The 25,354-nt window shown below is 35.1% G+C and overlaps 1 protein-coding gene and 1 pseudogene across 4 annotated transcripts in view; one reads left to right on the top strand and one right to left on the bottom strand.

The window, feature by feature from the left end:
- ARFGEF1 (ARF guanine nucleotide exchange factor 1) overlaps positions 1 to 25,354 on the bottom strand; it is a 151,163-nt gene that overhangs the window by 54,324 nt on the left and 71,485 nt on the right. For all 4 annotated transcript variants that reach the window (XM_086695376.1, XM_025922849.2, XM_086695373.1 and 1 more), the window contains 7 exons: positions 17,622 to 17,797; positions 16,320 to 16,453; positions 12,233 to 12,467; positions 4,546 to 4,645; positions 4,303 to 4,442; positions 4,088 to 4,196; positions 3,197 to 3,398 (listed from right to left, as the gene is read on the bottom strand). In XM_086695376.1, the coding sequence (XP_086551502.1) occupies positions 3,197 to 3,398; positions 4,088 to 4,196; positions 4,303 to 4,442; positions 4,546 to 4,645; positions 12,233 to 12,467; positions 16,320 to 16,453; positions 17,622 to 17,797 (1,096 nt within the window). The remainder of the gene's footprint in view (positions 1 to 3,196; positions 3,399 to 4,087; positions 4,197 to 4,302; positions 4,443 to 4,545; positions 4,646 to 12,232; positions 12,468 to 16,319; positions 16,454 to 17,621; positions 17,798 to 25,354) is intronic.
- On the top strand, positions 20,661 to 21,087 carry LOC112859581 (large ribosomal subunit protein uL24 pseudogene; annotated as a pseudogene).

Genomic DNA, 25,354 nt, shown 5'->3' with positions numbered 1-25,354 from the left:
AGGGTACTACAATAGTTCTTAAATGGTCTTGCTAGCTTTGGTTCTGCTCTCATTCTAACCCATCTTTCAGGCTACTGGCAAAGACATCGTTCCAAAACAGAAATCTGATGCTGCAGCTACTATGACTAAAACCCTTCATACATAGTAAGCTAAAGCCAAGAACAAGACAAAAACTTGTTTCCATGGAAAATAAGGCCTTCTGTAATTTGGATCCAGCTCAATGCTCTCATTTCATTTTCTGTGACTGCTACCCCACCCCTGCCTCTGCTATCGTGAACAGTAATCCTCAAATGTCCCTTTCCTCCGTGCTGCTGCACATGCCATTCTCTTTGTCTGAAATGTCCTCACCTGTTCTAATGACTCCTGTCAAGTCCTAATTCATACCATAAATTAAAATCAAACATTTTTCACTGAGATAAGCACAATCTCTGCCCTCTAGAAGCTCTCTCCCTAATAAAATAAACATGATTTTTAAAAATTGTAAAAGTGCAACAACTAATGTATTCACAAGGTAAGACAGCACAGAAGAGAAATAACTAACAGAGATGGTTGTGATATATTTCCCAGGGAGGGGACTGTGAAACAGGGGTTTGAAGAATGATTACACAGTTCATAAAGAGTAAGAAAAAAACATCCTAGAGAGGAAGGAGTCATACTAATACATGGAAGCATAAAACAGCATGACATTAGAATAAACAGCTCTGCATTGTTGGAAGGCTGAAATGAGATAAAGAAGTGGCGGGTGATGAAGCTTAGAGTCCAGCAGATCCATATCATGAAGGGTATTATATCCAATTATAAGAAACTGTGACTTTATTCTCTAAAAGCAGAAGTGGGGAGAAATAGAAGCTTACTTTTATTCAAGAGAGATCACTCTAGCTAAGTGTGAGAAAAGACTAGAGAATAAATAAGACCAAAGAAAGGTAGGCCAATTAAAAGACTGCACTAGTCAAGGCAAGAAATGGTGATGGTTTGACTTGAGAGAACAATTGTGGGAGATGGAGAGAAGAGATAAATAGCACAGATACTTAGGAAGTAGAATCAACAGAATTTAATGACAGATTAGATCCAAGGGGAAAATCTAAGTAACTCCCAGAATTCTAGCTTACAAATTTAGTAGCCTGCTGGGGTTACTAGTCTAAATAAGAAATACAGAAACAGTAGTTTTCTGTTTGTCTTTTAGACAATCCAATCTACCAATATATTTTTGGTAGATGTATTAGGGAATTGATTATGGAGAGAACGGAGACTGATAAATTCGGTGATGGACAATACTGAGTGTGAGAAGCTAAGCAGTATCCAACAGAGTTGTCCGACAGGTAATTACAGACATGATTCTGGACTTCCGTAGAGGTATTTATGTTAAAAGTAACAGCTGGGAGCGGTGACACGCTAGCACATACAAAGTGAGTCATGAAAAAGAGCATGATCACCTAGGAGAAAATACAAAGTAAGAAAAGAGCTGAGGGACAGAACTCTGGAAATGCTAAGCTGTATTCAGGAGATAAACAGGCCGTAACAAGACTGAGATGACAAGGGTCAGAATGGTAGGAGGAACAGGACAGAGTGGTGCCACAAACAGTCATGGAAGAGTGTAATGGGAGCACAGTGACATGAAAGCATTCTCATAAAAGTATGAAGCAGAGATCAAGTCCAGGGGCTGAAAGCAGTAGAGACTAAGGAGACCACTCTGAAGTCCTGTCACGACTCCCTCTCACTCCCAGGTACCACAAACAGAGCTACCATACCTTGGCAGCACTTTGTCTACTATTATAGACTGGACAGAGTACTATTCAAAAAAAAAAAAACTATTTTGCTCATATTATATACACTGTAATCTTAAATACAAGACCCAGTGCCTTCATGGTTCTTGGCACACAGTCCCAAACACCAAATATATGTTTGCAGAGTAACCAGAATTTCAATATGAATGTCTAATTATACATATTAGACCTTGAGTCCCTCAGAAGCCATGTCTGTTTCATTCATCAAGTTTCCCTAGGACCTTGCATAATGTCCGGAACAGATGGGACTTTGATAAATATTGACTGAAAAACTAGAATGAGTGAAGTATTAGTGGCTATTTCCTGAGGCAATTTTGCAAGATTTTTATAATTTTATCACCAAAACATGTGCATGCATTTTGTCAACCTTTTTATATTAATGATTAAAAAAATGGAAACTTGAACATTCACCAAAAGGCACTGCTCAAGAGTTAGGAAGAAATGCTTTCCAGTAGAAGGAGCAAACCATGTAAATGTACACGGGAATTTTTAACAGTTTATAAGTAGCTAGATTCATGGAGAAATGCCAGCAACTTCATTTCCTCACAGCTTCTCTTTGAAAGAGATGGGCAATTACAGGGATAAAAGCAGCATGGTACTACTTAGACAGGAAACAATCCAGGAGCAGGCTTATGCCATAAAGCTTAGTGGGAAAACAGACTTCCCAAGATCTGGGTCTGGTAGAGTAGCCAGGTTGGAAATGGAAGTTATCACCTAATCAACATATAAAAATGACATTGAACAAGGGATCAATAACAAGAGTAGCACATTTGTAGGGGTGCCGGGGTGGCTCAATCGGTTTAGGGTCCAACTCTTGATTTCGGCTCAGATTGTGATCTTGCTGTTCATGGGACTGAGCCCTATGTCAGGCTCCATGCTGACAGCACGAAGTCTGCTTGAGATTCTCTCTCTCTGTCTCTCCCCCACTCATTCTCTCTCTCTCAAAAGAAATAAATTTAAAAAAAGAAAGCAAATTTGTAACTCAACTGGAGAAAATATAAAACCTATAAAGGAGAATGCTAGCTAGTTATTAGAAGTGTCATACTATAAATTTTTTGACCTGTCATCTGCTTAGGAAATATAATGGGGGATTTTATAATTGAGCTACTAATTGAACAATACAAAACTACACAGATGATATATTAATCAACAGCATATAATATACACTGCAAATTAATTTAATGTGCACTATAAGGGTCTGTTGGGCTAGAAGACAATAAACAAGGAGAGCTGAATAAGGAGCCACCAAAAGTCTTGGATGTAGGAGAACTATGCCCAGTTTTAGTCAATGAAAGGTGATAATGAGAAGGAAACAGAAATAATCTGAAGATGTAGACAAACCCAGGGAAAGGGTGATACTGTACTAGCAGAAGGATATTCAATAACATTTCTCCTTAAAATTGGACACTCACAAATCTATTCCTTGTTCTATTATTTCTTTTTGTTGCTTTAGGACTTCAAACTGTTCTGGATTATCAGTGCCAGACATCTGTGTACTGTAGCTGCCTATTCCTGATGATGATGTTGACTCCAGGGAATTTAAACTTCCATATCTGTTTATTGTCTCAGGGTGTTTGATTTCATTCGTCTCTTGTTCTAAGGGTTTTTCCTGACCTGTAAGTAGAAAGACTGATACAGTAAATCATTCTTTCAAAGAAAAAAAATGTAAAAGGTTAAAAAAAAAAATGTCAAGTAAGGCAAGATATTTTAATGTTTCTTAGATAATTATGCAATACAAACAAACTATTAGGTGCCATCCCAGACAATATACTTTGATACTAAAACACACTGCAATTAGTATTTGTGTAATTTGCACCATTAAAAGTTCTTTTTGTAGTTGCAGTGCTAAGTATCCACTGCGTTTCTGCTCTCAGCTCATGCCACAGAAGGAATAGTTTTCCCTCAAAGGACTGCTGACTGATATAATACTAGGGTAGACCTGCAGCATGAGTTTTTCTCCTAGTAAGGGTAAATGCCAAACATAGGTGAACAAATCAATCTTAAAACATCTTGGCTTGTATAGGTTTCTTCTATAATTATCTTTTACTTAAGTTGCATAAATATTCTTCACTTTAATGTGGTATTTAAAGTATTTCAAGGAAGATTTAGAAAGAAAAAAGTTTGGACAACTAAGTTGGAAATACATAATTCTAAAGCTCATATTGAACTCATACAGAATGCTTCTTTATCAGCTAAATGAGCAAAGAGGTCACGAAACTGGTCTAATGGCAACTGGAATTATCCTCTCGCAAGTATCATTTACTTGAAATGACAAAGAATTATAACTCAAAATGCCACCTTACCAAGAGTTGTCTGAGAGTTGGGATTCACATACTGATCCTTACTCCATTCAACCATACACTTCAAAATCGACACTAAGCATTCTAAGCCTTTTTTCCTCAGGCTCAGTTCCTACGAAATAATTCATAAAAAGAATAAAACAAAAAGCTCTTTAAAGGAAAACACATAGCTCTTCCTTGGCCAAGTTTAAATTTGAAAGTGCTTTTAAAGTTCTTACCTGAACATTACTCATACCAAGTTCTTGACTGCCCCGTCCTTGAGCAATTTTTGATAGATCATTTACTAGTCTTTCAAATATATTTGCTGCATTTAAGTCGCAGTCATAGTTTACATAAATATCCACTACACTCTGAGCATCTGTAACAATATAATATATTACGTTTAACAAGAAGCATAGTATAGGAGTACAGTAAATATCTCTTAATAAGAAAAGATAATAAAGAAGGATAATTTCAAATACCTGCACAGATCCTTGTCAATGTCTGAATAACCATCCATTTGTGGTCAAATGAGCTGGTAGAAGTTTCCAAAATGTATAGGAAAATTTCTTTAAAGAACACCTGTGATTAGGGAAAAACTTCTGTTTAAAATAGTGTTTATAGGGGCGCCTGGGTGGCGCAGTCGGTTAAGCGTCCGACTTCAGCCAGGTCACGATCTCGCGGTCCGTGAGTTCGAGCCCCGCGTCGGGCTCTGGGCTGATGGCTCGGAGCCTGGAGCCTGTTTCCGATTCTGTGTCTCCCTCTCTCTCTGCCCCTCCCCCGTTCATGCTCTGTCTCTCTCTGTCCCAAAAATAAATAAAAACGTTGAAAAAAAAAAATTAAAAAAAAAAAAATAGTGTTTATAATTCATATATATGATCACTTTCTAAATATCCCAAAGCTATAGAGCAGAGATTATGACCCAGGCTCCTCTGGAGTTCAATTCCTTTTGGGTAGTCCTTGTAGTAGGAGCACTGCACTTCACAATATTTTGTTTGCTATCACACAGCCACTACAAAAGAAATCTGCAAAGATCTGGACCTCCTCCGCATGATAATTTCATGAACACATTTATAAAACCAATGTAATTCATACTTCACTGTTTAATCCCCCAAAGAGTATAAATTATATTCTGTTCATCAGTTATGTTTTACAGACATCATAGTACCAGGTGTTTAATTTTCCTAGATTTAAATGTACCTAATGTTCTAATCCACACAATAAAAATAATCTCTTACACTATGGTATTTTTTATAATTACTCTTCTGGGGCGCCTGGGTGGCCCAGTCACCTGTTAAGCCTCCAACTCTTGATTTCAGCTCTGGTTACGATCTAACAGTTTGTGAGTTCCAACTCTTCCTCAGGCTCCACACAGACAGTGTAAAGCCTGCTTGGGATTCTCTCTCTGCCTCTCCCCCACTTACGCACACATCCGCACTCTCTCTCTCAAAATAAGTAAACTTAAATTATAATTACTCTCATGGTGGAAACCTCTACTGTCTGTAAACAAATTATTTTTCAGTATTTTTTACCCCAAATAATGTCAAATACAATGAGTTAATCAACCTAATTAAACAAATTATGATTTAAGAGCTAAGAAAGAATTTTTAGATTCAAATTTATTTTGGAAAAATGACTGATTTAAGAGGGGATAACAAAACAAAATAAAAACAAAACACCAGAAGTCACATATTAACCTTTGTGAAGGTTATGTGCTCCAGAAATTCATACTGATAACGTGAGGTGACTAACATCTTCTCCCTCCTAATTGGGTGAGGTACCAACTGAGGTAGCCCAAAAGAAATGTGCTTTTCTTTCACAAAATCCAATACATTTCTATTACTTCCTTAATGTCATCACCATTTCCTGTAAGACCATAACTTTTTAAGAAGGAGGGACTGGGTCTTTCTTGCTGAGTACTGTGTCCACACTGCAAGGCATAAAGTAGGCAGCCAATAAATACTTACATAGAACATACAAAATGTATGTTAATTGACTATTTATGTTATCGGTAAAGCTTCCAGTCAACAGTAGGCTATTAGTAGGTAATTTTGGGGGTAGTCAGAAATTTAACGTGGATTTTTTGCTATGCAGGAGGTCAGTGTCACTAGCCCTGTTTCATTCAAGGGTTAACTGTATACAGAATCCAAAAACAGAATACACATTCTTCTTAAATGCACGTGGAACACTCTCCAGGACAGATCACATGTCAAACCACAAAACAAGTCTCAAAAATTCAAGAAGAGTGAAATCATAGCAAACATCTTTTTCAACCACAAATGTTTAAAATTAGAAATTACAAGAAGAAAAATGGAAAAACTACAAATATGTGGAGATTAAACAACACATTACTGATCAACTGGGTCATAACCACCGAAAGAAAAAAGAAAAATACAACATCCCAAATTCTGTATGATGCAGCAAAAGTGGTTCTATGAGGGGAATCACAGCAATACAAGCCTAAAGCCTACTTCAAGAAACCAGAGAAATCTCAATTAAACAGCTTAACTTTACACCTTAGGGAATTAGAAAAAGAATACATGGAACCTAAACTCAGTAGAAGGAAGGAAATAGTAAAGATCAGAGTAAAAAATAATAAATATGGACTAAAAAGACAATAGAAAAGGTCAATAAACAATTAGCTGATTCTTTGAAAAGATAAACAAATTGACAAACCTTCAGGTAGACTGACCAAGAAAAAAGAGACAGGGCTCAAATAAAATCAGAAATGAAACAGTAGGTTACAACTGATTTCACCGATATACAAAAGATCACAGAAGACTATTATGAACAATTATACACCAGCAAATGGGACAACTAGAAGAAATGGATAAATTCCTAGAAACACACAATCTTCCAAGACTGAATCAGGATGAAATAGAAAATCTGAATAGACCAATTACTAGAAAGGAGACTGAATCAGTAATCAGTCCCTTCAATCACTGGTGTTGGGCAAACTGGACAGCTAGCTGTATGTGAAATGATGAAACTGAACCACTATCTTACATCATATGCAAAATTAACTTAAAATGATTAAAGACTTGAAGGTAAGACCTTTAACCATAAAACTCCTAGAAGAAAACATAGGTGGTAAGCTTCTTGACATCAATCTTGGTGATGTCTTTTTGGATCTGATTCTAAAGGCAAGGGAAACAAAAGCATTAAACAAATTAAACAAATTAAACAAATGGGACTATATCAAACTAAACAGCTTCTGCACAGTGAAGAAACCACTATTACTGAATGGAAGAAGACATTTGCAAACCATATATTTAATAAGGGGTTAATATCTAACATATATAAAGAGCTTACACAACTCAATAGCAAAAAAACAAAACAAAACAAAAACCCAACCAATTAAAAACTGGGCAGAGGATAAAAACAGACATTTTTCCAAAGGAGACATACAGATGGCCAACAGGCACATTGAAAAGATGCTCAATCAGGGAAATGCAGGGGTGCCTGGGTGGTTCAGTAGGTTAAGCGTCCGACTTCAGCTCAGGTCATGATCTCACAGTTAGTGAGTTCGAGCCGCGGATCAGGCTCTGTGTTGACAACTCAGAGCCTGAAGCCTACTTCGGATTCTGTGTCTCCCTCTCTCTCTGCCCCTTTCCCACTCATGCTTTGTCTCTCTTCCTCTCTCAAAAATAAGCAAACATTAAATATATATAAATACATACATACACATACATATTCATATAAATATATAAATGTATGTATATACCTGGGAAATGCAAATCAAAACCACAACAAGAAACCACCTTAAACCTATCAGAACATCTATTATCCAAAAGATAAGAAATAACAAGTGTTGGCAAGGATGTAGAGAAAAGGGAACTCTTGTACAGTTTACAATGTAGCACAGCTACTATTGAAAACAGTATGGAGGTTCTTCAAAAGATTAAAAGTAGAGCTACAATATAATCCATCAATTCCACTAATGGATATCTCTACAAAGAAATGAAAACACTACTTTGAAAAGATAGATGATCCCTATGTTTACTGCAGCGTTATTTACAATAGACAAGATACAGGAACAATCTCCAAGTCTACTGGTAGATGAATGGATAAGGAAGATAGGATATTTATGTACAATGGAACACTACTCATATAAAACAAATCTTGTTATCTGCAACAACATGGATGAATCTTGTGGGTATTATGCTAAATGAAATAAGACAGAAAAAGACAAATACTGCATGATTTCACTTACATGTGGAGTCGAAAAAAACAAAAAAACAAACAAAAGGAAACAAAGCCCCTGACTCCTAGATAAAGAAAACAGACTGGTGTCTGACAGAGGGATGAAGATGTGGAGGTGCAAAACAGGTCCAGGGCATTAAGAGGTATAAATTTTCAGTTATAAAATAAGTCTTGGGGATGTAATACCAAGTATGGGGAATATAGTTATAATTTTGTATTAACTTTGTAAGGTAATAGATGGTAACTAGATTTATTACAGTGACCATCCTGCAAGGTACACATATGCTGAATCACTATGTTGTACACCTGATACTAATATTGTCAATTATATTCAACAAACAAATACATAAAAAAAAGTTTGGAACTCTCCAATTTATGGAATAAATAAAACCACTAGATTGGGAGAAAGAGGAAAATGAAAACTTTAGCTACTCTCTATGGATTATCAAACTGTACTAATAAGCAACAGCCTTCAATTGTATTTAAGACACCATGCTTATCAACAGGGGCTCTAGAAAAACCAAATTAAAAAAAAAAAAGATTTAAAGAGCACCTATAACGTAACGTATGTAGAATAACAATACTATCATAAACACTTTGTCTGCAAATAGATATTTTCTTGAAAAGTTGTGCATAAACTATTTTCTGATATAAACATGTAAGTTAATGTCCATAGAAAAATCACTTTACAGAAACTCTGAAGTGTATATTCTCATAAAATGAATATTCATGTAATAACAATTTCAACACTGCTTTGCAAATTTAGGTTTTCATATGTTGGCTTTGTTTTCTCCAACTAGAATACAGCTTATCAAGCATTTGAACATGCTTAGTATTTTCAAAAACAGATTTACATTTATCTTGTCTGATCCTCAATCTCCCCATAAGGGACAATGGAGAGTAAAATACATGTAATCTCTTTAAATATACAGAACAGTATTAAAACAATTTTGTAATGAGAATCTACCATCTGAGGAGAAAGGAAATTTTTACTAGTAGTATTTCCTTTTAAATTTGCGCTTCCAAAAATTTTATATATTGAATAAATCTGCATTTAATTTGCATTTAATCTACAAAAATAGTAATCCCAATTTAAATGACTTTTGTGATACCTGGTTCCCTATGAATTTATATTTCACAGTCTACTAAACAGTACTTTAAAAAGTTGCATTCAAAAATCTCTAAGTAAATGAATACAGTCTTTCAAAATAATCTAATGGCAATCCAAATGCTTCATCATCAAATGAAAGACTTTTGAGTTAGTATGGAAGCAAAAGTTCCAAAAGTTGGGTTTTTTTTAATCTCCTTCATTTGTAGTTCCTGAAGATAATGGGGAAAAAACTATCAAAAAATAGCAACTACTCCTACCTAGTTAAATGCCTTCCGTTATTTTAACAGATATAAGACAAACTAAAATTTGGCAATATATATGTACCAGAAATTATTTCCTGTCCAAAATTTGGCCCCAATATAAAAACTTTTCACTTAAAATATCAAGGCTTTATTCGGTCTTATTCCCATAATATCCTATGTGAATTTTAATAGATACTGTAGATTAGTAATAAAGTGTGATTGTTTTAACCATCTCAAATCTCTGGGAAAATGATAATGTATCTGTTCTGTGAGCTAATGAATTATCAATCTTTAGTTAGGATTAAATATAAAATTTATAAGAATTATAAATAAGTAGGGGCGCCTGGGTGGCGCAGTCGGTTAAGCGTCCGACTTCAGCCAGGTCACGATCTCGCGGTCCGGGAGTTTGAGCCCCGCGTCGGGCTCTGGGCTGATGGCTCAGAGCCTGGAGCCTGTTTCCGATTCTGTGTCTCCCTCTCTCTCTGCCCCTCCCCCGTTCATGCTCTGTCTCTCTCTGTCCCAAAAATAAATAAACGTTGGAAAAAAAAAATTAAAAAAAAAAAAGAATTATAAATAAGTAAAAGGTATTGGGGGATACAGGCTTCTAGTTATGGAATAGATAAATCATGATAATGAAAAGTATAGTCAGTGGCATTTTAATAGCATTGTATGGTGACAGATGCCAGCTACACTTGTGGTGAGCAGAGCATAATGTACGGAGTTGTCAGATCACTATGTCGTACACCTGAAACAAATGTAACATTGTGTGCCAACTATACTTCAGTTTTAAAAAATTGTAGCAATTAAAATGCAACCTGCCTATCAAACACATAGTTGAAAGCTAACTAGCATAAAAGCGAGGGTTTCTAAAATGTATAATGTCCCAACCGAGACAATATAATAACAACTGGTAAATGGAAACAAGCACCAATTAAGTACAGTAAAACATAAATACCATTTTTAAACATTCAATTATTTGAAAGTAAAAACAAAAGATCACGAACTGATACACCTGCATTGTATGTGCAGCCATGGCTGGAAAACTCCCTAATTTATTAGTTCTACCAAGTCTCTGGAAATATTTTAGCACCACATGACCATTAAGACCCGGGGATAAGGAGCGCCTGGGTGGCGCAGTCGGTTAAGCGTCCGACTTCAGCCAGGTCACGATCTCGCGGTCCGTGAGTTCGAGCCCCGCGTCAGGCTCTGGGCTGATGGCTCAGAGCCTGGAGCCTGTTTCCCATTCTGTGTCTCCCTCTCTCTCTGCCCCTCCCCCGTTCATGCTCTGTCTCTCTCTGTCCCAAAAATAAATAATAAAAACGTTGAAAAAAAAAAAATTTAAAAAGACCCGGGGATAAAACTTCAGAAATATAATATACACATTAGAAAAATAATACAAAGCAAAAATTTAAAATGTCAAATTCCTAAAATATAACCTTAAAAATATAATCCTTACTAATAATAGCCTCTTTAAAGTACCCAAGACTTCGATGGTGTAAAACCATACATATAAAGTATATTTTGCAACTTTCTTTTAAGATAACCAAATTTATTATTACATGCCATATACACAATGGCAAAATTATTGTGAGGGCCAAATTAACTCAAGACAACTAGAATCACTCAACCAGTATAAATTCCTTGAAGGCAGGAGCTGTGTCTTAATTTGATTTTGTATTCTCAGTGTTTACCCAGTGCTTAGTATTTCATAAGTACATGTTAGTTAAATGGGTAAATGGAAAAAAAAGCAGCATAGCTGACTCTTGAACAATGTGAGGGTCAAGGGCACTGATCACCACATACTTGAAATCCACATAGAACTTTAACTCCCAAAAACTTTACTACTAATACCCTACTGTTGACTAGAAGCCTAACAACAACATAAACATTCAACACATATTTTGTATTATATATGTATTATATACTGTATTCTTATAATCAACTAAACTAGTGAAAAGAAAATGTTACTAAGAAAATCGTAAAGAGGTGGGGCGCCTGGTTGGCTCAGTCGGTTAAGCTTCCAACCTTGGCTACTGGCACAGAGCCTGCTTTGGATCCTCTGTTCCCCTTTCTCTGTCCTTCCCTCACTCATTCTCTCCCTCTCAATAAATACATAAACTTAAAACAAAGAAAAAAGAAAATAATAAGGGGGGGTGCCTGGGTGGCTCAGTGGAGTAGGCATCTGACTCTTGATCTTGGCTCAGGTCACGATCTTGCAGTTCATGAGTTTAACTCCTGCACTCGGCTATGCAGTGTCAATATGGAGCCTGCTTGGGATTCTCTCTGAACATCCCTGGCTCGCTCGCTCACTCCCTCTCTCTCTCTCTCAAGACAGAAAAGACAGAAAGAAAGGAAAGATAGGGAAGGAAGAATGAGGGAAGGAGGGAATCATAAGGAAGAGAAAATACATTTACACTACTGTACCTGCACTTAGTGAAAAAAATTCACATGTAACTGGGCCTACTTAGTTCAAAGCACTACTGTTTAAGGGTTAACTGTTCACAACAATACACTAATATTATTTTACATTCTGAAAAACCTTCCAGGGTATTAATAATCTGATTTAACATTAAACAAATGAAATACCCAACAATGCCTAAATGCAGAACATACCTCAATTTGCATCTTCAGATGCGTCTTGAAGTTTGACAACAAAGTAAGAAATATGGAAAGAGAAAGCTCAAAAACCTCTGGAACAGATGAGACTCCATTTTTTGAGAGTGCGACACAGAGATACTGCTTAATAGCATTAATAAACATTTCATTTGTCCTGAAAACAGGTCCTGCATTCTGCAGAATGGATAGAAGTAACTGCAATGAAAGAATCTTGGATCGCAACTCATGAGACCTAAAATGTAAAAGAGAGGGCAAAGTATATGGACAAATTTAGTGTCATGGTATTAAAAGCTGTTCCAAAGATATTTCCTGGTACCACATAATTTCACCAAATTTTAAATAGAGAGGAACAGAAAAGTCTACAATGTAAACAAAGTACAGTATATGAATAATACAAATACTTCGCCATTAGTAATGGGTTAGTTCCACTTATGTTCTCAAGAAGCACATAATTTCATAAACTTTTTAAATGGAAAACAATCATCCACACATATTTAAAATCAACACACTGTTCCACGAGACAAGAAAAATAAAGATTTATTCCTTCTTCCTTTCTTTCACAAGTGTATTTCACTTTTTAGAAAATACCACGAACTCTACTCAGATTAAGTACCATATTTAGTATATAATAGTTCCATAGTATATAATAGTTTCGTATATAATGTGCTTTTTTCCTAGGCATGCTACTCAAAAATCCTAAAAAAGTTTTGGTTATATGACCAAGTTACAGGACTACTTCAAGGTTACTTTTTCAATAACCACTTAAGTTGTTTTCTTTTTTGAAATACAAAGAGGCTTTCAGAACATTTATCTCTTAAAGTTTACCCATTTATTCCAAATATTTTAAATAATGAAAAGCAAAAAACTACCCTTTCAGCTTAAATTTTCACTTTTTTCTCTGATCAATACACCATGCCATATTCTACTCAGTATCTAGCATTATAATTATCAGATTTCACAAATATAATTTTTCTCCCATTAAAGCAGGCATCTTAAGTCCAACAGACCAGGAAGATTGGATCCCAGGCAACTTTTCAAATGCAGAACACACTTAAACGTTCTAGCAGCTAATTCTTTTTATACCAAATGCTATTATCAGTCGCATTCACACCACAGACAGTAAACTTAATTGTTCCTGATTTCTACTTTAAAAATTTTATAGTTTTTAAGTGCCAAGTAATTCAAGAACCTAAGAAACTCTAACAAGGAATATTTAATTTCATGTAAGTGGGAATCACACAAATATTACCATCTTTGAAATAAAACTGGAACCAATAATATCATGGCTCATTATTACATATCAACTTTCCAAGATGGCTATGCCTCTGAATCTATATATGTGCAGCAAATATAGTATAACACACACACACACACACACACACACACACACACACACACACACCCCTTAAATAAATCAAGTTAGAAACAGTGAGAAGATTTTAAATAGCTATAGGAAAACATGAAATGGGTGAAGTATCTCCCCTTCAAGTTGAAGCCTTCCAAGGCTTTTATGTTATGGCTACTTCCCAGTCTAGCTAATTTACCATCTTTTTTGCTCAATTCCAATAGTTATTAAAACCTGCAGCCTACTATTCTCTAACACATGAGTTTTTGTTGTAAGTTATTTTTGTATCCCCAGCTCTAACAAAATGCCTTGTACCTAGCACGTGCTCAATGTAACTCATGGATTTATTCATGCACTCATCTAAACATTTATTAACTACTTACTATCTATAAGGCATTAATTAATGAAGAAATGATCAAATGATTGTCTTATGACACAATAAAGGACACTTTTATAGGCAAAAGATGCTAGAAATTTCAGGTCTGCAGATTTTAATGGGGTAGTTTCAAACTATGAATCAAGCTTAACAAACATTTCCTGGATCATCATCTTAGCAACATCACAAAGTATCAAGAGAAGCAAAGACAAAAAAACAAAACAAAACAAAAACATAACTACAAAAAGCCATTAATTTTAGAAAAAAATCATTCAAGAGAGAAAACCATATATTCTTTAGAAAAGAAGAGTTTAGAAAATTTAATTTCTTCAGTATTCAATTCCAATGTTTAATGTCCCTGATGATCAAGGTCTTTTCTATGTTCAAAATTTCCTAATATTTGGTTTAAACCCACAGAGTAGAAGGATAATTTACATTATTCCTTATAAGAATCCTTTGTAATATTAAAGATTTCAGATCTCCAAAACTATATTCTTTTTATAAAGCTAAATGAATGCCCTTCCCCCATAGTACTCCTCAAAATTCATCTATTTTCTTTTGTGTTCTTTTCATTTTGGGCACTTTAAAGAATTCTCCCTTTTCTGTTTATAGTTTTTCAAATCACACTTTTTTACATCTGACTTGGAAAACTAAACATCTGAGACTTTTAAGATTAATAACATTTTCAAATCAAGGCAAAGATGGCCTTCAGCAATAACACCAAATTCTTAAGTTACTACCTACTTAAAGTCTTTAACAGTTCAGAATGAGATGGTTATTTTTCTTTTCATAGTGAGAATAAAAAATTGAAAAAATTTTGAATACATATTTGTAACATACATAGGGTATAATCAAATTTACATTGCAATCTGAACAACTTTAATCCTTTTTCTGTAGAGTTTACATTTTCAAAATAAAGAAAAATCAGTAAGTTATATCTCTGACTCCCAGGATTTGAGCCTAAAATGATTTTAGAACTTTTGGCTGTGGGGCTTAAAAGATGTTTCTCACTGAATCAGTACAATGTGACAAAATAAAACTATAGAAAATGTAACAAATGTAACTGCTTCTAGTCTTTCTTCTCAGCTGACATTTAGAAACTGAAATGCTCTACAGTTTTAAAAAATGAAGTAGCATTGCTTACATTTCTCCACTATTTCAATATTCTTTTCTCAAAGTCACTGAGGCCTTCTTTAAGATTTCTTTCTCCAGAAAGTTCTCCTAAAATTGTCATGCTATATTACATCATGCTGCAACATTAAGAGTGTCCAAACCCAGTGTTAAGCAAGTATCAGTTACATTTGACTCACAGGAAATGAAAGATATTTGACAACTTATGACTTACAAATGGCACTTTCCTATGGCTTAAACTTACACATTCGACAGGAACCAGACAAGTGACTCCTATCTCGAAGTATTCCCTGCTCCCCACAGAGAAAGGTATCATGGCATTTTTCAGACCTTAATGAATACATAATACCTTTCATAATAATTTTAAAATTTATTTCTCTTAGTTTTATTAACTTTCAACTGGTAGCTTTCAGAAACCTAGCATGAGGCTACATATAACAGGGCTATTTTAACTCCAAAGTTATTTATAATATTGAAATAAGAATTCTTTCAATCATTCAATATTTATTGAGCACCTATTATGTACCAAGCACAATCCCCTAATGTTGCTGGTATACTTTGGGAAATAGTATAAGTTATCTAGCAATTTTGGAACTATTTTTCAAGTACATTTTTTTTTTAATTTTTTTTTTTTTCCAACGTTTATTTTATTTTTAGGACAGAGAGAGACAGAGCATGAACGGGGGAGGGGCAGAGAGAGAGGGAGACACAGAATCGGAAACAGGCTCCAGGCTCTGAGCCATCAGCCCAGGGCCTGATGCGGGGCTCGAACTCCCGGACCGCGAGATCGTGACCTGGCTGAAGTCGGACGCTTAACCGACTGCGCCACCCAGGCGCCCCTCAAGTACATTTTTTAAAAGGCAAAATAATCCTGGGGCGCCTGGGTGGCTCCGTCGGTTGAGTGTCCGACTTCGGCTCAGGTCATGATCTCACGGTCTATGAGTTCAAGCCCCGTGTCGGGCTCTGTGCTGACAGCTCGGAGCCTGGAGCCTGCTTCAGATTCTGTCTCCATCTCTCTCTGCCCCTCCCCCACTTGCTCATGCTTGCTCTCTCTCTCTCTCAAAAATAAATACACATTAAAAAAAATTTTTTAAAAAGGCAAAATAATCCTAAAATACATTTTTTCAGGGTTCTACAGGACAAAAAGAACATAAGAAAATCCAAAGACTATCTTACAGTAAGTTTTCAAGATTAAATACTGTATGTGTCAAGGAGAATAGCCAATGACTTACTTTGGATCTGGGGGTCCATCTGACAGTGGTTTCATGGACAGTTTACACAATGACCTGAATACTAGAAAGGCATCCTTTTGTAAAATGTGGGAAAACTTAGCACCAGGTGAAGGTCCTGAAGAATTTCCAGATTCCTAAACAAGTTAATATACCATGTAAATAGAGACATTTGACAGTGTAAAATCATTTCAGCCTTCTATGTATTCTATTCAGTTCAGTAATACAGGGGGTTCTATTGGGAAAAAAACCTGATGAAGAATTTGCCACATTGCTTCTCTTTAATCTGACATACCACCCTAGCTCCCCAACAATAAATACCTTAAAAAAATAAATTATTTAAAAATATTCTCTCTTTGCTACCAAAAACTCTTCAAAATTTATCCATTTCATACCATTACTAACAAAATCTAGCACATCATGCCCTGACAAGACACCTCATCCATTGCCTAAACCATGCTTTTTACTACCTGTCATTTGGGGTTTTCTGTTTTTGTCCTATTTTAGCTATTCTGCACAGATAGACATAAGACAGCAGAAACTGTCAAGGCAATGTTTAAAACTTATTAACTGATGAAGGTCAACAAGGCCAAGAAAGTTGAACCCTATATACGGGTCAATGATACAGGGTAGGACTTCCTTATCTAAAAGGATAAGAAGGGGCGCCTGGGTGGCTCAGTTGGTTAAGTGTCGACTTCGGCTCAGGTCATGATCTCACAGTTTATGGGTTCGAGCCTTGCGTTGGGCTCTGTGCTGACAGGTCAGAGCCTGGAGCCTGCTTCAGATTCTGTGTTTCCCTCTCGCTCTGCTCCTCCCAACTCATGCTCTCTCTCTCTCAAAAGTAAATAAACATTAAAAAAAAATTACAAGGATAAGAATAAAAACACACTAAATATAGGGTAGGGGGGATCAGGAGAACCTTATCACTACCATAGTTCAGATTTCATTTAGCCCTGAATGAAAGTAAGATGAAGTTCCCTAGATTTCTAAAAGTTCTTCCTCATCCAGTGATACTAGAATTGTCCTACAAATATATGATAAAAATGTTCTTTTTAAATGTAATTTCAATGGGGTGTACAAAGAGAAGATGTGAACACCTATGAAACACAGCTTAGAGTTGGAAATTTAGCTATCACTTTATTTAGGGAATAAACTGCTTTGATTTGTATCAGTGAGAAAAAACTAAGTCTTTATTTCCCCAAACTGTAATCAGCAAGCATTATCAACTGGATACATTCACCACAAAGTGCTGGTAGCCTATAAATGTGTAAGATTAACAGGACATCTGCTGCCCCCCATTTATACCTGAGTATCATTGGAAGAGACAGACAATCTGTCATCAGGTAAAGATGGTGTATATGCAACAGAAATTGGTGTTCCTGGAATTCCATTTGCTTGGATATTTTCACTGTCGCTACCATCCTCTATAGTTCCAATGTTGCCATCTGCACTTGCATTTATAGTCGTCCTTTCTCCCATATCTAAAATGGTAAGAATAAAAAAACATGCAAATATATCTGACTTAAGTATACTGAAAAGGCACAAAGAGTATTTAAAACGCAACAATGGCAGGAAAGCAATGTGAAATAGTATGAATTGGCACCATTTAAAGGTTAGTATACTTAGTAGTAAGTATGCATTTGGAATACATCCAAATACAATCCTTAAGTAGCTCTAGCTATGAAACACACTCAGCTGATGAAAGGCTAACTGGGATGTGCCAAAAGAGAAGCTTACTTTTAGTCTATATTATCATCTACTAAACTTGGTTCTAATGAATGCTAATTCTTTAAGATGTTAAGACAGTGTCTTCCAAAAAAAAAAAATATCCCATTATCAAGCAAGTTAGAGAAATACTGGGAAATAGCTTTCTTTATTACAGTCTTTAATTTGCTCTCCAAAGAGAATATATGATATGTAGTGTTTCCAAAATTTATTTTACAATGAGCTCCTCTTCCCCTTTTTAGAATACCTATTAATAACTCCATATTCTTTGGAACACATATATGGAAAAAATGGCCTATACCCCTGAATATTTTTTAGTATGTCACTCTGAATAATCATACTTTTAATTAATATAAACAGAAATAAATGATTTCTGGTAGAACAGATATTACAAATAATACCAAGTTTTGTAACTACTGTAGATATAATTATGTTATTTTAAGAAAGAAATACATACATGTCTGTGGCCATAACTAGCAGGAAATTGCTCATTTTATGCTATCAATCAAAAGAGAACTATAAGCAAGGGAAATATACTATACTGAGTAGATTTTGAAATAGGAAAGACCTATGTTTCAATCGTGTCTTTCCCATTTAACTGGATAACTTATTTCATCTTTCTTTGTCTCAGTTTCTTCATCAGCAGCAAAAATAATGTTAATGAGGAAATCACCAAAACACACATACCCTACACACACACAACACATAAAGAACATAAATGATTCACAATAAGTGGTAGCTATAATTCTGTAGATATATGGTAATATATGCCCAATTTCTGATTGATTCAGTAATGAAAGTTCATGCCCCTACTCTAAAGCTGCTTTCTGCTCTCCAAATTAGAATATCCTAGATAGATTAAACTGGATAATTTCAAAGTGTGTTTTGCAATTAACAACTGGTACATGAAGATACTGATAAAATATATTTGGGAAGCTCTGTGCTGCACAAAATAAGACACTAGTTTTCCCAGTAGACCTTTCTGGAGCTTTAACATGCTAGTGTTAGACATGCTAAATATACTATCTTAACTTCTTATATATATATTATGTGTATAATATATATGTATTTATGTGCTAAATGCTATTGCAGCTTTTAAATACATGTTATTTATTACATATATCTTACATATATGTTTAATAGCAAAGAATTCTCTGGAAGAAGTAAAAAAATTTAATAACGACTATCAGAAATGGATAATCCCTCAAAGCTTATTCCATTTTCTCTCAGTACCTAATTACATCTTCTCCCACTGCCTCCCCCCACCATTTTCCCTTAACAAATGACTTTCACATTCTACGTAGTTAAGAAGTTAGGTAACTCAACTAAGAAGTAGGTAGGCTACTTCAATCTCCCTTGTCCTACCATAAAGCTCCTTGACACCAATAATTTTTTCCCCCTCTTATTTCAGGGGAAAAAATATTCCTTTGAATTTCTAAAGTGAACTGTTCATTCACCCTCAAATTCATCTCTTCTTGCATTCATTTGTGTCTTCCCTCCCCAAGTATTCTCTTTTAACATTACATTTTCATGTATATGACTGAATCTTCCTCATTACTTAACATACTCAAATCTTCTCACTGGAAAAAATCTTCCTTTAACTCTTGCTATACCTCTGCTACTGCCCATTTTTCTCCTTTTTATTAAATTTCTAAGAGGAATAATCAATATTCACTGATGATACTTTTCTTCTTCCCTTCCTAGTATATTTCTCAAAAGAAATCAAAAACATTCTATGATTTTATTTTCAGGTTTTGAAGCCAGACATCCTTGAGTTGGAATCTTCATTTTACTGCTTCCTACAAGTTAACTTAAAATCTCTCAATTTTCTCATTGTAAAAAAGAGAATAGTACCAGCACCTAAACATCCCAGTGCTTGGGGAGGATTAAATGAATAAATGTAAGTAAAGCAAATAAAGTCATTTGGGATATACAGAAAGTACTTAATAGAGTTAGATATTATTATTCTCTCTGTTTTCTCCTCTAACTGTTCTCTAAACATTAAGTGTAGACTTTTGTTTTCAAGATGGTAAATAGAGTCAATTAAAAATTAACTTCTCCTTTGATAAATCCCACTGAAATTACTAGGAGAAATATAAATGAGACAGATGCGATGTTTCTAACATTATTGCTATATTTCATCAGTAAGTTTGATAATTGCTGGTCTGGTATTTTTCACTGGTATGAAAAAATTCAAGTTAAGACTGATTTGAAAAAAAAAAAAGTAAAATCACACCCAGACGCGCGTGCGTGCACACACACACACACACACACACACACTCATATACTTAATTTGACAGAGTATCCTCCAAAAAACAATAGCAATTATCACACCTACTAGTGAAATACAGCAATGTTAAAAACAAAATGAGGCTCGAACCAATGTTATATAATAGAAACAAAAGGACAAAAATGAGGAATAAATACTGTAAAAGAAAAAAATACAAAATTTTCACCAAGAAAACCCAAGTATATCAAATAAAAAATGCTTAGAAAATATCAGAGTTCAGAAGATGAATAAATAGGAGGTAAATATGGAAAACAAGGGTTTTTCTATATTCCAATTAAATTAGGAAGTGGGAATTGTTTGTGGTCATTGCTTAAGTGCCAACAGTCAAAATGAAGTTCAATCCCTTTGTGACTTCTGACCAGAGCAAGAACTGTAAAAGTCATTTCAATGCACCTTCCCATATTTGCAGGGAGATTCTCCTCTTTCCAAAGAGCTGACACAGAAGTACACAGTTCGATCCACACACACCCAGAGGATGAGGAAGTACAGGCTGTATGAGGACACAAAAGAGGTCAGCAAACTGGCAAAGTAGCTCAGGTGTATGGGAAGAAATACGTCATCTACACTTAGCAAATAGAGTGACAGAAGACAAATGGCACAGCTGCCCACATGGGCATTCACCCTAGCAGGATGGTTATCACTAGACTAAAACAGGACAAAGACCACAAAAAGATCCTTGAACATTAAGTCAAATCTCACCAAGAAAGAAAGAAAAAGGGCAAATATAAGGAAGAAACAACTGAGAAGATGCAGTAATAAAGTAATCTTATATATGACTTTATAAACTTAAAATGAAAAAAATAAATTAGGAAGTGTAGGAAAAAACTCATCCAAAATACTATCAAAACTAAAACAAAAAAGGGGCGCCTGGGTGGCTCAGTCGGTTAAGCATCTGACTTCAGCTCAGGTCATGATCTCATGGTCTGTGAATTCGAGCCTCACGTTGGGCTCTGTGCTGACAGCCTGGAGCCTGCTTCACATCTGTGTGTGTGTGTGTGTGTGTGTGTCTCTGTCCCTCCCCCACTTGTGTTCTGTCTCCCTCCCTCCCTCCCTCAAAAAATAAATGACATTAAAAAAAATTTTTGTTTAAAACAACTAGAACAAAAAACAGAGAAATAATTTAACAGGAAATGTGAAGGAGCCAAAGAAAGAAAACAATGAAATTTTACTGAGTGACATACAAGATTTGACTGAATGAACTTCTGTGTCTGGATAAGAAGGTTCAATACTACAAAGAAGATGCAGCTCCCCAAGTTAAGAATACAATATAACTCCAATCACTAATAAACTTTTTTTTAAATTGAATGAATTGGCTCTAAAGTTATGTAGCATACACTTAACAGATGTTTACAAAAACTGACTGGCAAGGGGATGGGGGACTTGCACTACAAAGATTAAAATGTACTATAAAATTAAAATATTTTAAACAATTCAACACTGAATAAAAATAAATAGCTCAATGTTACTACAGAGAAAACTCCAGCAGAATCATGTAGGATAAAATTGGCACTTCAAATTAATTGGGAAAGGATTATTCTATAGGTTAGCTATGCAATCTCATACTATACACGAAAAATTAATTTCAGATGAATTAAAGATCTGAATTCAAAAAATTAAAAAAGTATTAGAAAAATGTATAGCAGATTATTTCTGTAGTTTTGTGGTAAAATCCATTCTAAGCAAGACAAAAACAGAATTCACAAAGAAAAAGGCAGTATTTGTTAAATTTTTTATGTGGTCAAATATCTGCTCAGAACAATAACCTAAGCAAAGGCTAAACAAAATGAAAATAAAACAAAGACTAGAAAAAAATATTTAAAATGCACTGAATAAGGGTTCATTTCTTAATATGAATAAATCTTGAAATCAGAACAGAGAAACCAAAAAACTGAAAGGAAATCGCTAAGAAGTCATGAATAGGCAATTCAGAAAAGTATAAATAACCCATAGATACTCATTTGGACCATGAAACTGCCAACATTTAACCTACAAAAATAATGACTGCTCCCTGTGTTTTGACCCTACAAGTAATCAAAAACAAATTAAAATAAGATACAATCCATCTAGCAAAGTGATAGTAAACAGCATTACATATACATTTTAAATGCCCATACACTTTGATCAAAGTATTCCTTTTTTTAGAAGTGTATCCTAAAGTGCTAAAAGATATCTATAACAAGAATGCTCTTCAGAGCAGTGTATCAAAGTCAAAAGACTTGGGAAAATAATAAACTGAAAGAAAATATTCATAAAATATATCACAGAATCCTAATGTAAAAAGGATTCTTAAAAATTAAGGGAAAAAAATCAAGGATAACAGAAGGATGAAAACCTGATAGAATGAAGACATGAATAGATGATTCACTAAAAAAAGAAATACAATGGCCCTTACATATGATATATTTAATTTCACTCATACAGAAATGCAAATTAAAACCCAATTAAGTAATGGATAAAGAAGATGTGGTATGCCTATACGATGGAATATTACTTAGCCATAAAAAAGAAGGGAGTCTTGCTTTTTGCAACAACATGGATGGATCTAGAGGGTGTAATGATAAGTGAAATAAGTGAGAGAAAGACAATTATCATATGATTTCACTCATATGTGGACTTTAAGAAACAAAACAAATGAAGAAAGAAAAAAAGAAATAAACAGACTCCATTTAAATATAGAGTACTGGAGGTTACCAAAGGGGAAGTGGGGGATGGGTGAAATAGGTGAAGGAGATTGAGTACACTTATGATGAGCCCTGAGTAATGTACAGAATTGCTGAATCACTACACTGTATACCTGAAACTAACAGAACACTGAATATTAAATGCACTAGAATTAAAAAAAAAATAAACTAAGAGTTCTCACCTAACAGGTTGGCAAAAATACAAAACTTTAAATTCCACTGGCAATTATGGATAAAAAGGAATTCTCACACATTGCTGGTAAGAGTGCAAAATGGTGCAACACTTGTGAAGGGATATTCAGCAACAGCTAATTAATTTTCATACTCATTTACCACCTGACCCAGTAATCTCACTTCTATGAATCTTCCCTCAAGATAAACCCCCACAAATACAAAACAATACAGATGTATATGGCTACTCACTGCAGCAATATCTGTAATAGGAAAGCACTGGAAACAACCAAAGTTCCTGTCAGTAGTGGACTGGTTAAATCAACTATGATACATCCACGTGATAGAGTCAAGAGACAAAAAAAAATAAGGAAAGAAAATCTCTATCAACTGAAATAGAAGGATTCCTAGAATATATTAAACGAAAAAAAGGGGGACCAAAAAAAAAAAAGGGAGGAGACATACAGTGTTTTGCCAAAGAGAAATAATCAGAATACTTGCTTTTTACTCTGGGAGAAATACACACACACATAAAGGATAAACTAAAAGGTAATGAAAGTGGCTACCTATGGAAGGTATGTCAGCAAAGGAAGGAATGGATAAAAGAATTCTTTGAGTCATATTTTATGTAATTTTGACTTTGAATCATGTATAGGATCTTCAATGAAATCAAAACAAAACAGGGGCGCCTGGGTGGCTAAGTCAGTTGAGTGTCTGACTCTTGATTTGGCTCAGGTCAAGTTTTTGCAAAAATCAGGTTGTGGGATTGAGCCCTGCATCAATCAAGCCCTGCTTAGTATTCCCTCTCTCTCCCTCTGCTCCTCTTCCCGCTGGCTCTCTCTCTAAAATAAAAAATAAAAACAAAAATAAATTACATTAAATCAACAGTTAATACAGTTTACTACTGTAAATTCTGTAATTATAAATAGTATTATTATTCACCATTAGTAGAAAATGTACTAAATACATATGTAATTTTTTTTTTTTTTGAACTTTAAATTAGTTGTTGCTGGTAATGATACACTGTTGCTGAGAATCTGGGATTTTACTGTGGGAAAAGGGAGATACAAATATGAAATGCTGGGAAAAGGGAGATACAAATATGAAATGCAGGAAGATGAAGAGAAACCTAGTGGCACTGGATGTGAACTACAACTATCAATATGATTTGTGATTGTAGATCTATCTCAGTACACTAGAAAGGCCAGGAAGTAACGACACCTCACTAGCACACCTAGTCTCTAAATACAATTGCCTACTAAAAAGAACAAAGAACTAACTGATTCCAGGGCTGAGGCAAGAGGAAGTCGAACGTTTAACTTAAAACATCTCACTGCTCCAGAAAACAAGAAGTGCTCCAAGATAATGGAATCACATCACAAAGACACAGGAGCTGGATTCCTATTAGCCAAATCGGGAACAAAGAATAATGACGGTAAATGATTATAATACACTGAATAACAAAAGAATTCATGAGTTCACAGTATTATTTTTTTTAAGGGGAAGCACTCTTATCTATAGAAAAGCGTCAATTAATGTTAGAATCATGAAATCACTATTTGGCAACCAATGTAGTATCTAAAGAAGTCAAGGATCATCAACGGATGCTAAAACCACTAAGTGGATGGATCCTCATATGACCTCAACCTATCACTCTCAAATTATTTCTTTCAGTTGACCCTTGAACAACACAGGGATTAGGAGTGCTGACCCCTCAAATAGTTAAAAAGCCACATATAACTTATGACTTCACAAAACTTAACTACTAATAGTCTCTGTTGCCCAGAAGTCTTACTGATAACATAAACAGTCGATAAACACATATTTTGTATATTACATGTATTATATATTGTATTCTTACAATCAAGTAAACTAGAAAAAATATAAAGAAAATCATTAAGAAAGAGAAAATACAAAGGCACCTGGGTGGCTGAGTAGGTGCTGGACTCTTCAACTCAGCTCAGGTCTTGATCTCAGGGTCGTGAGTTCAAGGCTCGCACTGGGTGTGAAGCCCACTTCAAAAAGAAAGATGGGGTACCTGGCTGAGTGTCTGACTTCAGCTCAGGTCATCATCTCACGGTTTGTCAGTTCAAGCCCTCCATCAGGCTCTGTGCTGTCAGTGCAGAGCCCACTTAGGATCTTCTCTCTCTCTTTCTCTCTCTCTCTCTCTC

Source organism: Puma concolor, chromosome F2 (assembly GCF_028749965.1).
Source record: "Puma concolor isolate L17-30 chromosome F2, mPumCon1.1.hap2, whole genome shotgun sequence".
Lineage (NCBI taxonomy): Eukaryota > Metazoa > Chordata > Mammalia > Carnivora > Felidae > Puma > Puma concolor.
This window is presented reverse-complemented; position numbering and strand designations above follow the sequence as displayed.